We start from the raw sequence: 18,099 nt of genomic DNA, 5'->3' as shown, positions 1-18,099 counted from the left end.
TAAATCCTTTTGTAACATATACACTTTCTTCTAATAAGTGGAGACTCAAGGGGGTCCTAAATTTAAATTAACTTCATTAGCAATAATAAATTAAAGCTATCTCAATTTTTTTCTTCATGTCATCATAGCAATTATAAGGAGCTTTATCACAACCATCACGTACAGAGTATGGGGTCCTTAAAAAAGCTCACAAAAATCATTACAGTATTTTAATTTCAAACAAGAGTGAGTTTGACTTTATACTTCAGCAAATAAGAATACATTCATAAATTTAGCCCAAATACAAGATTTCTGTATTTTCATATTCAAAACAGTACTTTTTTCTCTGTGGATTTTCCACCTAATTAAAGACCAGACATTTATTAATGCATAAGCACTGTCATTTTTCAAATCAGTAACAAAGCACACCAAATACTATAATGCATCTTGCCTTTTTATTGTATTGTATTATAGACAAAGAAGAGTACATACAGAATAATCACTGCTATCAAAACTGTAAAGTTGCAGTGTCACTCTGATCCCTTGGGGAGCCAGAGAACATCCACTTGTCATTCATTCCACCTTTTTAATGTAACAAGCTGCATATATCAAAACTCAACTGTGAGCAACCATTTTTCTAAATAAAAACAGTCAAAAAACAGTGCTTGCTAACAGGACTTTGCAAGATTCTTTAAGGTATATGTAGAATAAGCATGCACAATAGCAATACAAAACCATAGATGTGCTGCCCCCTGAAAAGGTGAGATGTGCTGGAAAATTCACAGGTTCGGTGCTGGAACTCCACCTCCTGCAAAAAGCCACCTCAAAATCTATGTATTACTTTGGTACAAGTCCAAGCGGGAGTAAAGTAACCCGAGGCTGGCATTTTGCAAAGGAGTTGTGCTAAACCTATCGTTTTATCTGTAAAATAAAATATAGTCTATGATAAGAACCTCTATTGCTTCCCATCAGTCAGTTACCAGTGCTACAGTGGAGTGTAATGCTACTAGAAGCAATGTGTTGCTGTGTCATGCTGCCTCTCTTTTATACAAACTAGGTCCTGATGACCTATAAAGTGTTTTTCTGGAATACTACAAAGGACAAAGCAAATTTCCTACTTGAAATGCAGGTGCAAGGAAGCTTTTCCTTGCTGAGAACCACACGCCTTTCAAACAACTTTGGCAGAGTATAGGGTAATACACCCCTTTGTGTTACTGAGTATGACTGCACGCAAAATACTAAGTTGGCAGTGGGTCACCGTTCCCTATTTCCCTGTTCCTACTGTGGTAGATAAAATGGGAGAGAAGCAGCTTGGAAACGCACAGGTAGCTACCATCATAACTTACTGAGCAGCCTGACACCAAAATATCAGCCACCTATAGGAAGACAGGCATATTAATAAGAACTGGTAAAAGGACTTTGAAAACCACAGCTGTTGATACTGCTCCCATACTCTTGTTTGTATAAAAGTTTCTAGCCTGTACATAGATGCTCTCGCTGATGTACAAACCTCTACTAATTATACTTTGGGGATGACATTTTAAGCACTATAAAAAAATCTATTACTATCTACAAGAACTTTCCACTGGGGCCCTTTTCTGCTCTTCCCACTACTCCCCACCCCTACCCCCCACCCCCCATCCCCAAACAAAGGAAAAAAAAAAAAGAAAAAAAAAAAGAGAAAGGATTTGCTATTCTTTTTCAAAGAATAGCAAGGTGCAATTTTAACTACTACTACTACTACACTGCCTAAATTGTCTCACACTGACTGCAGCAGGAATATTAATAGTATCAGCACTGTAACCCACCACTATGGAGTGTAAAGTCCATGCAAGAGCTATGGCCCATTTTAGAAGAACATAAATATTTCTCAAAATACAGTTTGCAGGAGACTCCTGGGCATGCAGGCGTTCTGCAGGCTCCCTGCCAACGCTCTCTGTAGAGGCCAGTTTGAGTGGTTCAATCCAGTATGTGATTTGCTTAATGAAAGACACTTCTCTAGAAGATTTTGGCAGACGCAATCAGTTCAATTGCCAGGCGGTATTCATGTGATTACAAATGTTACTGATCACATTAGATACTTAATAAATCTCTCCAAAAAGATCACAGCTACTGTGTGGCTCTGAAGAAATTAAAACTGTGATACAGATTACTGTGTTTGCTGTGTACAGGACTATTGATACAATTGGGAACAAATACCTTCCTTGGACTGCCAAGCAGTCAGTGACAACTATTCATTTCTATATAAAGCCATGACTGCTTATTTGTAAATGTTTAGCTATGTACTATTGCAAAGCCGCTTCCTTTTCATGTTAAGGACACGTCCTACCATAAATATATTAAACAATTTGACTTCACTGACTTTCACAGATCTGTGGCAAATCACATGCGCTGAGGGGTTGGCTTGAGAGTCCAAGGACAATTTTGGCTTGAAATACCAGAAAAGTGAGATGCTATCCTTGCATAAAACCCATGAATGAGACTTTGGCACTGTTTCTTCTGTTGACGTTTTCAGCAGTTGCAATATCGCATACAGTAATGATAAAACACATCAAAGCAAAACTGATCTAACTGAGCAGTACCTGTTTGGATAAAAATTGTTTTCCTTGCAGTGCGGCACAACTTCCACTCTGAATCTTCCTGTAACTTATTGAAGAGCATTTTAAAAATGAATAAATGTCCATTGGCCAAATCCCAGTGCTCATTTCAGTGTATTGCATGAAAGCAGTCACACAGGCCCCTCTTTTCTGCTCTCAGGAGGAGGGTTTCTGTCTGCAAAAAAAACATGAAATCAAAGAACTGAATATATCACTTTAAAAGAGTATATAATTGATTAGATCTGATCCCTCCACACAGCTGTAGTCAAGGTGCTTTGCTGAGTCAAAAATCATAGTTATTAGTGCTGGTTTTCATCCAGAAAAAGTGATGAAATAAGTATATTCAGAACCGAGATGCATGGAGAGTATTTTTATAGTTTAAATGTTTTCATTTTCACAGTTAACTTCTAGGGAGTAGGCTGTCAAAATTATTAAAGTGTCCTTTATAAATGCTGAGCAAAATTCCACTTTCAACTGCACTGCTCTTAATTCCTTTGCAGTGATTGATGGTTTCCTGTTGACAATGTCTTCAGTACGGTATAATTTAATTGCGCCAGATAGCGTGTGCTGAGGAGCCAGTTGTGCTCTCAGTCATACTGCTGTTTCTCTAGAACAACTCTGAGTTCAATCCAGCTGTCAGTTTAACCTTGTTGTCTGAAACTCATAATCTTTCTGGGCAGATCTAGACTTGAGTTTGTGGCTCTTATTTTAACCCGAGTTGATTTACTGACAGTTGCCCTCTTATCAACTCCATTTGGAGCCATGCCTCCACAACTCCATCAAAAGCTTAAAGAACATTCTCTATATACATCATTTTAAGTTACTTGCCCTTGTTTTTGGACCGTCTTAGTGGAAAAACATTTCCAAGCTTTTTTTTCTCTGTATCCAGGAAAAAAATTTAACTTCAGATCCTCAAAGATATTTAAGCATCATTTATTTAACTACAATCAAATAACTTAAATCTTTTGTGGGCCCTAGTCTCACTCTTTGAGAAAAAACAGGCTGAATTTCTCAAATGGCACCATCATTTCCAAAGCTGAGTCTCTTGCAAGACTTGAAATAATATTATTGATGCAAGCAACTCACATTAGCAAGTGCAATTGTTACTGAAGAAAACCTTCTTCCTGAGCATATCTGGTGGTTTTCACCTTGTGGTCACTTAACTAGCTTGTAGACTGACTTTGAAGAGTTTCTTGAGGAGAAAAAAGAGTTACCATTCACCATGAATGGGTTTCCCATCTGCACTGGAAAAAAAACTTTAAAGGTTGAAAACCACTTGTTAACAAATTATCTAAAAGCTCTGTGAAACAACAAGATCTTCAGCCTGCTGGTGTTCCTCTGACATGATGCTTCCTGACAAATTAGAAACAGCAAAGGGCTAATTAACAAAGACACACAGTTTCCAAAGGAGTAGTTGGGCACTTCTACCTGGGAACCTGCTCCACCAAGGTCTGTCTTCCTTGTCCAGCAGTGCCTCTGGCCCCCAGCAGTTCCCGGTCTCTACTACTCATTTCTTGTTCTCAGACTGCAAGCTTTTTGCAGTGAGAGGCTGTTTCAGAACTGTTTTTCCCTCCCCTCCACAGCCCTCTATCCTTTTCAACTCAAACTTTTGATATCCACCTTTGCATTAAAGAGGACTTGGTCACTTTCCTTGTCTGCTTTCACTTATTGTCTTAGTGCTATGGCAGGCGTTATTAAACACTGCTCCTCGCTTGTACAATGCAATCCTGGATGAGTGAACGCTCTCATTGTTGGGAGCCCAGTAGAAATCATAGAATTATCTTAACATCAAACAGGCTTATTGGATTTCACTGTAACGCCAACAAGCTGTCACTGTTACCACAAACCCTGCCTAGGCATCACTCATGACTATTTACAGGCAGGAAGAGCAGCTCTGGGAGCACTCAGTTGTAAACTGAAAGACTATGAAAGAGAAGCATCAATTCCAAAAATTACATGTGGCCCTGTTGGCTTTGGCTTAGGAAGTCCCTGATAGGAACAGTCCTGCATGGGGCTTGCCCTTGTAACAACAACTTTCAAGACTCAGGAGTTGTTGAATGAAGTTATTTATGTGCAAAATTTGAGAAATCATAGCTGGTCAGCATGAGCCAAGCACCAGCAGTTGAGTAAGGTTATGGAGGCTGTACCTTTCAGAGAACAGAAGGCCTTATGCCATTTGTAGGGCTCTGGCCACTGCATTTCACTTTAGTATCTCTGCATCATTCATAACTTGCATTTAACTAAAGCATCTCTTCCAAACAGGCCTTTGGAGTCTCAATTCAAACGCTGGAAAAGATGGGCAGTAATATACCCTTTCTCTACTCGTAGTATTAAACTCTGACAGTTGTCAAAGGGTAGGTGATGTTCCAAATAACTGGGTATGTTTCTTTTTGTGACACTTGCTATGCCCCTGGTTCTGTAATACTGAGAGCTGTCTGAATCAGTGCCTTGGCATCTCAGGCCTGTCCAGGTCCCCACAGAAACAGAAGCTTATCTTGTGGCACTCTGGGACCAACTTCTTCCTTTATACTCTGCCTCACCTCTTATAAGACAGCATTGCTCTCTGATGGGTTGTATTCTCACTCCACCCTCCAAATAGAGTAGCCAACACAGATATGTCTGACTGTCTCTGTAAGTGGCATTAAGGAATTGTGCTGCCTCTATTGCATTCAAAAAAATCTCCCCAGTGCAACTTAGACAGAAATTTAGTACCTCCTTTAATTTCCCATGTAAAGCCTGGTGACAGTGTAAGAGCCAACACAGCTGCGATTGCACGTGGTCTTGACGTGTCATGTCAAGACCTATGATTCTATGTGTCGGTACAAAACGTTTCAGCTGAACCTAATCCAAACAGGTGAAACCTCACTGTGCACCACGAACAGCCCAGCACAGCTACTGGAGGTAAAGCCCCCCTATTCACAGTCTACCGCTTAACAGTTATTTAGTATTACGCTAGTGCATGGGAAACTTTTGCAATGTAACCTGTACTGCACTCAGAGTTCTGCCCTAATCAGTTTGCTATTGATAGCTCAAGAAAGCTAAAGTCGCTCCAATCTTATTGTATAGGGTCCTCTGTGATTGCCCAAGGTCACAAGAAACCAAAGGCAAAGCAACATAATTGCCTTTCTGTGTTATAGTTTGAGACATATAATTGATTTATATCTCTCTGGTTGCCTCTGCTGTGAATGACAATTGGAGCGGAGCGTGAACAAGGAGCCCTTCTCACCTACCAACAGAGAATGCACTGCCCAGAAGCACTGAGTGGGCACCTAAAAGAACTGGGAGTTGTGGCTGCGATGTGGCTTCGCTCCCCACCAGCTGCTCTACTGTCGTGTTGCCAGTGTTAATGGAGTTGTTAGGGAAGGAGAGGTAGTACAAGACATGCATGAGGGGGGCTTTATTAGAGGTGAGGGACCTCCTGCCCCTTGCAAACTTCAGACTGCATGGGAGCCACTGTGCTAAGTCCTACCCCAGTCAGTGTTTGTACATACTTATGAACGTACATGTATGCATTGCTAAAATCAGGGCATTTAACACACCCTCGGGTTTTGTTCGTTGGCACCTCTGCAGCGCAAGATCAGCATGTGAAGTTGCAAACTGCCCTGTGTGCTGTGGTAACTACTCAAGCAAATGTGCTTTCCCCTTTTTCACAGAGTATCAATCCATGAGCAAGGAGTATATGTGCTTCCCTTTCCTCTCTGCCAGTCCTGCCTGCCACCTTCTTGCTCTCCCGTTCAGTTTCTGCTTCCAGTGAACAGTCAGTCCACAGCTCAGAAGCAACGCTGTGAGATAAAGAGTAAATAATCTTTCTTGTTCTTCTCTCCTTCATACATCTTCTTTACATCTCTATTTGATGCAGGGACTGTCTGGGGTAATTCTTCAGCCTGTTATGCAAGAAGTCTGACTAGATGATCTTTAATGAACCTCTCCAGCCTGTGAAAAATAATCTGTACTTGGTACAATCCTATTTGCTGAAATGGAAGTGAGTCAGCAGAGATGTCATGTCTGCTGTACACAGACAGGCAGACCTGGCCACTTGTAGATAAAGGCTAAGTAGAAGCACTTCTATACAAACACATACCCGTGTGTCTAGATTATACGCCGTCTTCTTTAAATCCTGCAACGCCCTCTGCATGAACTCAAACGCATGGCAGTCAACACAGGGACGACCTGGAAAAAGGTACAGAAGCAAACACCACCATCAGAGCATGAAATTTGGAGTGCGGCAGTACAGAGGGGGAATATTAAGAGACCTTGCAATGCCGGGAGAAAACCCATTTTACCAGGCACTCACTCCTGCGTGTGTACAGAGTTAGGGCTGCCTGTGGACAGGGCTCTATTTATCCTTGTGCAAATGTGTAAGGACCACAAAAACACAAGAGCATTTTGCTGCGTGTGCTTTTCTGAACATAGTTCAGGCTTGATTCCATCGGCGCTGTGTGCCTTCAACCCCCAGCCTCTCCCCTTAAAATGGAAATCCTCAACCCTCCTCAGACATGGGTTAATTCTCAAGCGATACACTGAAAATAGCAGTTTGCAGTGGTTCAGAAATCAGACAGGCAGGTCTGTTTTTACAGGAGCTCTTACAGAGCAGCTTGGCAAGGGACAGTGCCAGATCTGTATTTGCTTCCTTTCACCTGCTGCTGTATTTTTTCTCTGCCAGGAATGCAAAGCATCCCACTGGCTCTGCAGCTGGTGCCAGTGTGTGTGCACAGAGGGGCAGGGCAGGGAAAAGGCAGAGAAGAGGAGGAGACGACTTCACAATAACTCAAATGGCTCACTTCTGGACCTGGGCATTTCTGCTCTGCCAGGATTCACCCTGCACTGAGATCATCAGGCCCTTTCGTTCAGTCACAGAGTTAATCAAGTGTGGGTTTTCAGAAGAAATTGCAGATACTGGAGGAGAAGCAGGGGGTAATGGGGAGAGAGGACTTTTTACGTTGATCACAGAGCCCTCATGTTGGGGGGAGTGCTGAAATCCTTGACTACAGGCAGCCACTTGTGCTGCTCTGACAAAGCAAACAGGGTGCAAAGCTGCTGCTGAGATAGCTGGGGAGTCGCCCGGAGCCCGGGACCTGCTGTGCGGCACCACACCACCCCGCGCCTGCCACCCTGCTGCCAGCACGCACTTCCCAGTTGGGTCTGATGGAAGGGAGCAGCCAGAGTGCTTCTTGGTCCCCAGCATGCCTCTTAGGGGCTTTGAGCTGTTCAGAAGGTGTTTCACTCCCACCCATCCTCTTCCATCTCTCTTCCACGCAGCTGACATCCCAGGGAGACCCAGGGATCAAACCAGGGATTTAATTCCAGGGATATGGGGAGATGCAAGGTCCCCACCTCTATAAGAACAGCATCACTCACAAAGACTCTCTCTCCAGGCCTGAGAGGACTAGCAACAGGATGGTTTTGAGCACGTTTTAAAGACACTCAACCCCCTCCTGTTTTCAGTATTTCAGTAATTTGTTTTCACTTCAGATCATGGAGCAGAGCCCTTAGAAAGAATCTGCATCCTCAGTCTGCTGTCAGCAAATCCATCATTCGCTCGGTGCCATGGTCTGCTCCCTCCCCTTGCTGTGGTCTTCTCAGAAAGCACTCTGCCCTGGCTCCACCTCGGTGAAATGCTGCATATCCTGAAGTGCTTGTCACTAAAGTGTTCTCAAAATCAGAACTTGTTGGAGAAAAAACAAACTACGGGTCACAAATTAATGTCTCCTGCTCTGGCAGTGTGGAGTAAGCATCTTTGAGGAGAGACATGAATTCTATAGTCAATCACTGCCAGCCACCCAGGAAGTCTTTCCAGGCCCTCATGAAGGCCATGGCTGTGTGGGATCATTCACTGGTATTTATGGCAGCCAAGTGCTCCCATGTGGACAGGGAGGTACTAGTGGAATGTCACAACCATGCCAAGTGGTTATTTCTGCCACCCCTGTAAAAGCAGCTGCCCTGACATTAAAGAAGCTTCTGCAGGAAAATGGTGGTGGCATTGAGGACACCTGCCTGTGCAGCTCTGTGTGTCCTGGATCAATGCATATGAAGCTCCTAACACACCACTGCTCTTCAAACCCGCAGTGCAGATGCAGCCAGTTTCACCACATAATGGGATATTCACTCTCTCATATAGTTTCCTGGGCTGTCCTCCTTGGTGGAAGGTCCTTCTCCAGGCACAGCTGTCTCTGGGTGAGGTTAGCACCCCTGCCTGCTGGGAGCTAGCAGCCCTGCGGCACTGGCACTGGGAGAGCTCACATGATTCTCCAACCAGCTACATGCCAGGATGGGATGCATCATTTTGACTCCCAGTGGTGCGGAGAGGACTCACTGAAGCAGCATCACTGGCAGATGAGAGGACAGCTGTACCTGGGAGGAGGTGATGAGCAGCTGGGGAGGTGGCTGGCTATAAATTCTTCCACCCATGCAGCCCTGCAGAGCACACAGCTGTTTGGTACTTTGGGGAATTGAATTAAGGCAGTGCAGGTCTCTCTGTCAAGCATCTTGCACGAGCACAGAAGAACCTGAGGGCAGTTCCCCAAATAGAATAGGGACAATACACCACTACCTGGAAAACCTGTAGCTACAGTCAGATTTTTACCAGCAGAGCTGCCCAAGTCCTGACTCTAGCCGGGCTTTTAATCTATTATACTAGCCAGACTCTCGCAGTAGCCAATAGCAGATACTTAAGGAAGGTACAAGAATTAGCCTCTAGCAATGTTCTTCTAGCCTACCAAAAGGTTGGAGAATATCTTGAATCTGGCTGATGTTTCCGTATCTGATAAGGCCTCCAGGAATTTTTCTCACATTAATTTGCCCCCTTGCTTCCTGAATCCATGTAAACTTTTGGCCTCTACAGCATCCTGTGGCAATGAGTTCCATAGCTCAGCTATTCACTGCGTGAACAAAATACCATTCCTATCTGTTCTGAAGTTAACATCTGCTGCTTTCATTTCCTGCCTCTAGTTTTTGCACTGGAAGGGACAGCTATTACATATTCGCCACCTTTGTCCCATTTATGACTTTGCTGCTCTCCATCAACCCCTGCCTCAGCGTCTCCTTTCCAGACCGAAGAGCTGAGCTGGTAAGCTGGCCTGTCTGGCTGGACTTATTCTCTCTTCATGCTCACAGTATTTTTAGTAGGATGCCTGTGGACATTTCCTCAAAGTAATGATATCTAAAGGTCTGTTTTCACAAAGGTTTTAAACAAACAAATCTAAATATAGGAGCAATCCCACCCTGCTTTCTGTCCTTGGCTACATGTTCCCACACCTTCCTTTGCTCACAGCAGGAATGGCCATGCAGTTGCCTGGTTTGCTGGATCACTGATTTATTTTCTCCATATCAGATCCTGAATGCCCAAGTTCTGTGGCCAGAACAAGAAATAGGGCAAGGACAGGAGGCCAGGTTATGGGGAGGAGGAAGCCAGAGGCAGCATAGGCTTACATCAGCTTAAAGCAATCATGAAACCAAACCTTAAGTCCCATCATAGCAAAGTACAGCAGAGTGCTATTAATTCCTTGCTGACAGCTGGGAACAGACTATCATTCATAGGGAGACTTAACAGGTTTGTGGATTAACATAATGAGAATTATCAAGTCAGCTATAATTCTTTAAATGGGTCCTGTCAGCACGAAGACTGTATGTGTCTTTGTGTGTTTGGGGAGAAGTGGGGGAGGAGAGCTTAAATTATGCTTCTTGGCTTCTTCTTGGTGAAAAACTGGAACTGAAAGCATTGTGGAAGTCTAATTTACTTTTCCTTGCATGCACATGGCGTTTACTCTTTGTATTTCATGCACCTTGGCTAATGAAAACAGACTGACCAGCTTCTGTTCTTCAAATTCCACATTCCAGCTTTCACAGTGGGTGATCTGGGCTATAAATGCAATGGGAGGTTGGGGAAATTACTTAATATTTTTAGCGGATTGCACTGAACTTTAAAGAAAATAATCCGCAAACATTAGTAACACCACTTCATACTTGAACAGTCTTTTGCATATGCAAAGTGCTGCATAAGTATAAGGACATGATTAATCACTGCTAATTAGCATTATTCATAAAAAGCTGGGCCTGGCTCTCTGGCTGGCAGGAAGTATGCCAAGTGGAGAGCAGGTGATGGTACTCCGAGCCAGATATTGGTGCCACACAGAGGGCAGGATCTCTCTGCAACACTAAGAAGAACCCTGACTCACACGCAGGCTTCTCTCCTGTGAGTCCTGCACCTCCCACACTTGCAGGAGGGCGTTGCTGCCCCTCTCCTGCTCGTGCTGCTGCAGAAGGGACACATTTCTCCCGCCAAGTGGGAGAGAGGTTGTAGTGCTGTGTGGTCCATGAGGGACTGTTCCTGCTAAAGGCGTGTTCCCAGTTCCGTGTCGCACACCTGGGAACAAAGGAAAGCATCGAACACCACACTGGTTTGCCCTGCAGAAGGACACTTGGTATGGTCCGTGTACGTCATGTATGCCTGTCCCCTTTTTCTCCCTGGGTCATTCCAGGATGACACAGACACCATTTTACCTGGGCTGACAGTATGGAGTTAAGTGCCAGCAATAGGGAAGGTGTGCGCATGTCCTGCAGTAGCACTGGCCCCCAAAATGGGTCAGTACCCAGGAGGATCAAGTCCTTGATGAGAAATAGCCAGTGGAACTGACACCAAGCAGGAAAAGATCCAGAAATGTCTGTACTAGATCACATCAAAGGTCTGCCTGGCCCAGTGTTCTGTCTCCCATGAGATATGTGTCTTGCAGTACATTAAATGTGTCTAGGAGCATTCCCAAGCTTTGAGAGCAGCTGGCATGGGGACAACTCATTTCTGGAACAGTAAACTCTGTCTCTGAGGTAGGCAAGTGACCTCCTCTCATGGACAAAAGTGTGCCAGGGACCATCCTAGCAGGTTACTAATACAGTCATGTCCTCATGCCAAGAAACATCTGTGGACACTGGTTATAGATGTGACCTTCATGGCCAACAATGGATACCCATGAAAGAGCACAAGAACAGGGCAAATATGGAGGGATGTGTCCCCAGAGACCCTCCCAGGCCTCAGGAATATGCTGAGGCAGCTCCTGAGCCAGAATAAGTGCTGCTGTATCCAACAGCCCTTTCTAAGAGTTTTTCCTAATCAGTTCTGCAATCTTATGCAAACTTTTAGCATCCACAGTGTCCTAAGGGAGGAGTTCCACAGGTTAACTATCAGGAAGAGCCCTGATGGGTGAAGGAAAGTACCTGGACCAGCCAGCAGCTATACAGCACCCTCAACAAGTGGCTGATTAGGAGCATCCTGAGTTCCTTGTTGCTTTGAAGCTCTGCAGTAGCACAAAAAAAATTAAGATTCATGATGAGCTGAGAGTCTGGCCTGGCCTCAGACATAAACGTTGTTACGCATTCATAGCAATGCTACCAGCCTCCATTACTCAGGACAGAGTAGCATGTCTCTGCAGAAACACTGGCCGCAGAAACACTCTGAACTGCCCTTCATTCCTCGCTTTCACATGCAGGAGTAAGACAAGACAAGAAATCTTTCTCAAGGGCTCTTCAGGGGACTCCGTAGCCTAGCCACAGGATATCAAAACCATGAGATAAATCCTTGAGATTGGGGTCTGAGACCCTTGCCAAGAGTTTTGTTCTACAGATGAAATGGGAGTTTCCACTACACAGGCAGAACAAGAAATCAGCATATACTTTTCCCAAAAATGTGTTGACTTGCCTCTGCTAACATGGACACACAAAAGGCACATACAATTTATTTTTCCAGCATTATTTTCTCTTCAAGGACACAAAATGGACTACCTGCCACTAAACTTAATAAAGTTAATTAATGCATGCCTGGAAAACAGACACAAAAAATATAGGTGAGGTCTGTTTTAGAACAGACCAACCCCTAGCACTAATAAAAAAAGAAGAAAATGGAAAAAGAAGGGAATTCCATATTTAAGTCCTGTAGAGACAAATACACATAGGTGTATTTGAAAACTAGTAATAGAATTATAGGAGAATGAAATGCAGTGGCTAAATAAGGTCGTGTTAAATATTTTGGTAGTCATGTAAGATGACAGCTGTGATACAAAGTAAGCATGACTAAGAACTAGAGATCGATTTGTATACAATTACCTTCCTTTTTCTTTTTTTTTTTTTTTTGGTCTCCCAGAGGATATTTTAAGTTTTTAATGAGTGGCTACTTCCCGTTTGCTGTCACCAAAACACCCTGAGAACATTGACTCCGTCCCCTAATATCTTTGAACTATTGCATCATTTTGGAGCAGAGAAAGTTTAACTAGAGACTTGCCCAAAATGACTGAGGAAGCTACTACAGAGCTGTGATCCAAATTCAAGAGCTTCCAGCTCCATGGTGTGCTCAAGTCAGTCTGTCATATTTATTTATTTTTTAGGTTTGCAGGATAGCAGCAGAATTTCAGAAATCTGTATATACTTTACAAATACACTGTTTGGGTCAACTTCCCCTGTGTCAATCTATAGTAGTTACAAGAAAGTTGAACTTGAGCTATTGTTCCAACCAAATACTAAAATAAGCAAAATGTAATGCCCTAGCAGAGAGAAACACAAACTTCCTTCTAACAATATCCAGACTAGCAAGGACTTAATATGTATTGCGGCAAATCTGGAAACAAAACTCTCGAGAAACAGATCTAAAAGACCTACAACCAAAGAGCTTTAAAACAAGCTTCAATTAAAATTATAGGATTTGGTTAGTATTTTTTCCCAAATCACTACTAATCCTTTGCTTGCTTGCTGTTGTTACAAGTGCTGTTTTCATGTGCTTTGCTGACACATTACAAATTCATCGTTACTCCCTTGCTAATCAGGCAATGCAGCATTCCCTCTGGAGCTTAAGGTCTGTGTGGCTGCTGTGGGTTAAGTGGAGGAAACAAAGCAGGACGTGGTGCAGCGGGAGGGCGTGAGTGCAGCACGGCAGGTACCTACTTTCTGCTGGAATGACACTCCCAGAGTCCTGGCTGGCTCCCGCAAGCCTCACGCTTAGCAGGCCAACCACCGAGATGAACGGGATCGCCACGCGCATCACGCTCCAGGCAGACAGCAACGCCATTACTCTCATCAATAATTCAAGCTTTCTTCCCTGCCTGAAATGAGGAGAAATAGTGAAAATCAGCAGTTTGCTCCCGGAGCACTCACCACAAAGGAGCGGACAAGACATGATAAGCACAGACCCACATGTACGCGCAAACCCCCATGCACACATCACTGCAGTGACACGCCACGGGCTTGCGATGCACCCCCAGGACCAGTTTGCCAAGTACCTGATCTTTCTCTTCGCCTGCGTGCCAGACCCTTGGAGCAGCTGTAGCGAGCAGGCGAGGCTCCAGCAGCCACTCTGAGCATGCGTCCCCCCTGCATCCCCCCTTCCCTGATTAGGGTCATTGCCATGGAGATTTGCTATAGCAACACTGAAAAATTGGAGCTGCCAAGTGGAGAAGATTTAAAGGGACCACAATGTGGTGGATGGTTGCTGCTGTACTGTACCCCTCCTCTGCTGTCGCTCCCCGAAGGCCACGTCCTCTCCTTGGTGAACACTGGCTGCTGCCACCCACATGAGAGGGTCTTAGGCAATTTTTGTGTTTGTTGCTTTTATTCCCAAAGGGACTGTGCTGAAATATGCAGCTGCCATCCCTTGCTTTAACTGTAACTCACTTAAAGTGAGATTTTGTTCTGGGAGGTTTCAAATGAGATGAGAATTTGGAAGTTTGCTTGGGAAAATAAAGATCCAGGGCCTGCTGATGGCACTCTGGGCTCTGGGGAAGACTCTGTGATAGGCTTCGTTCAACTACACTGAAAATGAAGCCTTGTGGACAACAGGACATTGGCAAATGAACCAACCAGGAGTATGCATCCTGCACAGCATAACACTAGGTAAGCTTGGTAACGGCCCAGCCAAAACCTAAGCACTGTGAAATTTTAAGAATGCTTGCTTCAAGCTCAACTCTTGATCTGGGATTTTGCTAATAGGCTGTGTCCTGCCAAAGCTCAAGCATCAGCTCTCCTGGACACGGGGTCTCCGTAAGTACCTGGCTGAAATCAAGTATTCAGAAAGTGGAGGTGATACCGTTTGGAAAAGAGAGAGAGAAGCTCTCAAATACCTGTTTGCCCCAGAATGTGGTTAAAGACTCATCTTGCAATGTACCTGTTCAATGCATGGCTTTGTCCTTCTCTCAGGGGAGGATGCTCTACCTCCTCTCTTCAGGGAGCAGGCTCCAGCCTTCCTGGTCTGTACGGAACAGCTAACCTGCCAGGCTGTGGAGGCACCAGCCTTCCTGGGCTGAGACACAGTTTATCCCTGGATTTCTTCAGCCCTAAGGTCTGTCACCAGCAATGTACTCTGCTTCTATTTCACTTGTTCCTGTGGCTTCCTCAGAATTGCCTCTTACATCCCTCATTTCAATGCTTATGCTTTTGGATCAGGTTAGTGTAAAAGACATCTCAGGCTTTTGACCACTTTCTGGCAAAGTGGAATTGCCTTGTGCGTGCAAGAGAGGACTTTGCAGGGCGGCAGCTCAGAGTAGCGGAAGCAGTTCCCACAGGAATGACACATTGAGCAAACTTTTAGCCCAAAGTGTAATTGAAACTCAACTTCCCTTGTGTGGAAGGTCCGAACGAAGGTCTCAGTCAATGAGGTCTTCTTAGAGTGAGTCAGGGCACACACGTGCATCAAAATGGCTCTACTGACTTTATGAGACACCAAGACTCCTAATCCAAGCTCTGAAGTCAGATGTCTGAAGTGAGGTTGTGTGAGACAGCCCAACATAACATTGTTTGTCTCTTTACAGGCCTCAGGTGCCTGTTAAAGGAGCAGCTCCGTAAGAGCCAGGATATAATGGAACAACATTGTACTGTTTGACTATACAGTCATCTAGGGCTGGTCACATAGTCTAGCCCTGATCTGCAGTTTTAAATAACACCAAATGGAAATTCTGGCACAAAATCCAAACCTTACACTTCCATTCACCCTGGCATATGTATTTCTTGTGCATACCCTCATTATGGTCCCACGGCTGTATCATACTTTTCATATATGAGCTTCAACAAAAGGACAGAAAGGAATTGCCTACACATGCAGTAACCTTTGATAAGATGGAAAGCATTGTTTGTTCTAATACTATTTCAAGGTATCAATATAGTCGTTTCTAAAATTGTAACTATTTTGTAAAATCTTTTTCATAATTGCTTGGTCTTTTCAGTAAGTACAAGCAGGACAACCCACAATGAGGTAAGGAAAGGAATTTGACATCTCAGGGAGGAAGGGCAACCACAGAAGCAAGCTGAGGTGTTACCCATCTTAAATAACTGCAGAAAGTATAAAAGGGGATCAGAGCAGAGAACTTGGGCACATTTGTTATAAAGAGAAGCTGAATGTCCTGAAATACGTCATTCCCAGGATCCCAGGACTCCAAGGATGCTTACACATGGTTTGGTCATATCTTGTTAGGGTCACGGCAAAGTTTTGCATAGTTCTATACGCCCCCAATAAATCTTCTCTGTGAGAGGATGGACTGTCTTTGTCCTGCTCAGCCACCCACTATCCAGACTTAACACTGTGATAGCATCACAGAAGCAGTCCTTGCTGAATTGGACCACTGCCACCCAGACAGTACCACGCCATTGAACCTGCTCCCGCTTGTGACAGTGGGGGGGGAATCTGCAGTAGGGCACTCTCTATCCACCATCTAATGGGGTGGAAGGTGTTATTTCTGTGTTACAGGATACTTATATAAGCTTAAAATAATGTATTTTTTTTTTAATTGCTTGATGGCAACGTAAAATAAGACATTGCAGAGTAAGGCCAGTTTTTGCATCAAATGCCATGGTCTTTAAGAAGCATGAAAAAAGTTTCCAACTCCTCTTGCTAACAGAACATGTGGTCCAGGATGCAGTTCACAGGGAGCAGGAGCCAGTCTGCATGGAAAAGTTCCAGAAATCTGTGTTGTTCTATCACCTCCAGCAAAGCTGAAGAAGAAAGAAGCATGAAAGCACTTGCATGACTTGCTTTGCTATTACATTCAGTATTGCCCACCACTATGACCATGGGAATACCAGTACTAAATTTACTTTGAAGGATGATAAAATTCCAAGAGATTCATAGGAGCCATTTGCGGTCTGAAGAATGTCATAGTGATTCCCAGAGGGCTGTTGGAAATGTTTATACTTTGTTTTCTTTTTCTACAGAGAATCCATACCTAATTATCACTTGCTAACACAAAGAGTTTCCTCCAAAATAATCAGAAACATCCAGACATTTATTGGGAAGATGATTAGTGAGGATGGAACTCTGGTAGTTCCCTCAGAAAATCTCTTATTGATGCCTAAGTGTTACAGGTATTGAAAGTTACACCTTTGCAGTGGAGGAAGAAAATGTATATACCTAGTTAAAATTACTAACATTAAAGGCCTGAGTTAAATATGTGTGCATAAAATGGAGGTGCAGGCAAAAGTTCTAATTTTAGAATCCCATTATTACAGTCATGGGTACATATGGCAAATAGGGGTGGTTAATTCCAGTCTAATGTGAAGTGCTAAATCATTGCCTGCTAACATGGCTGTAAGCCCTTTCTTGAACTCAAACAGAAGAAGAAAGCACAAAGACAGAAGAATCTGTGTCTGGTTACTATTACTTGAATAATAGAGTGGCAAGAGAATATAGGCACAACCCCAGAAAGGCCAAGAAGGAAAACCAGATGTAAATAGTGAGAAACATGAAGAATAGCAAGAAAGCATTCTTTAAACACATGGACAGTAAGGAAGACAAAAACCAAGTGAAGAGTTCATTCTCTGTTCAGCAGAAGGGGAAAGTTAATGTCATGGTTTAACCCCAGCTGGCAGCTGGGACCATGCAGCCGCTCACGCAGTAGAATCATAGAATCATTTAGGTTGGAAAAGACCCTTGGGATCATCGAGTCCAACCATCAACCCCACTCTACAAAGTTCTCCCTTACACCATATCCCTTAACACCACATCTAAACGACTCTTAAACACATCCAGGGATGGTGACTCCACCACCTCCCTGGGCAGCCTATTCCAGTGTCTGACCACTCTTTCTGTGAAGAATTTTTTCCTAATGTCCAGCCTAAACTTACCCTGCTGCAGCTTGAACCCATTCCCTCTTGTTCTATCACTAATTACCTGTGAGAAGAGACCAGCACCAACCTCTCTACGGTGTCCTTTCAAGTAGTTGTAGAGAGTGATGAGGTCTCCCCTCAGCCTCCTCTTCCTCAAACTAAACAGTCCCAGCTCCTTCAATCGCTCCTCATAAGATTTATTCTGCACTTCCCCTTCCCCCAGAAGGGCAGGAAGAAGAGGCAGAAAAGGAGGGAAAAGGGAAAATAACTCATGGGTTGAGATAAAGACAGTTTAATAGAATGATAAAAGAAAAGGTAAAATAACAATAACAATAAAAATAACAATAATAATACTAATAATGGTAGAAGAACGTACAAGACAAAAGTCACTCACACCACCCAGTAAATTGCTGAACTGGCACCTGTCCTGAGCAGTGATCACAAGTACCCCACT

The 18,099-nt window shown here is 43.9% G+C and overlaps 1 protein-coding gene across 1 annotated transcript; it reads right to left on the bottom strand.

The window, feature by feature from the left end:
* Positions 1-415: 415 nt before the first annotated feature.
* On the bottom strand, positions 416-13,954 carry LOC141743385 (NELL2-interacting cell ontogeny regulator 1). The gene is made up of 4 exons (XM_074587389.1): positions 13,835-13,954; positions 13,500-13,657; positions 6,658-6,746; positions 416-2,751 (listed from the first exon to the last, which is right to left on the bottom strand). The coding sequence occupies exons 2-4, from the start codon at positions 13,630-13,632 to the stop codon at positions 2,686-2,688; spliced, it is 288 nt and encodes a 95-aa protein (XP_074443490.1). The 5' UTR covers positions 13,633-13,657; positions 13,835-13,954; the 3' UTR covers positions 416-2,685.
* Between the last annotated feature and the right edge of the window lie 4,145 nt (positions 13,955-18,099).

Source organism: Larus michahellis, chromosome 5 (assembly GCF_964199755.1).
Source record: "Larus michahellis chromosome 5, bLarMic1.1, whole genome shotgun sequence".
Classification (NCBI taxonomy): domain Eukaryota; kingdom Metazoa; phylum Chordata; class Aves; order Charadriiformes; family Laridae; genus Larus; species Larus michahellis.
Note: the sequence above shows the minus strand (reverse complement) of the source record. Positions and strands in the feature narration are given on the sequence as shown.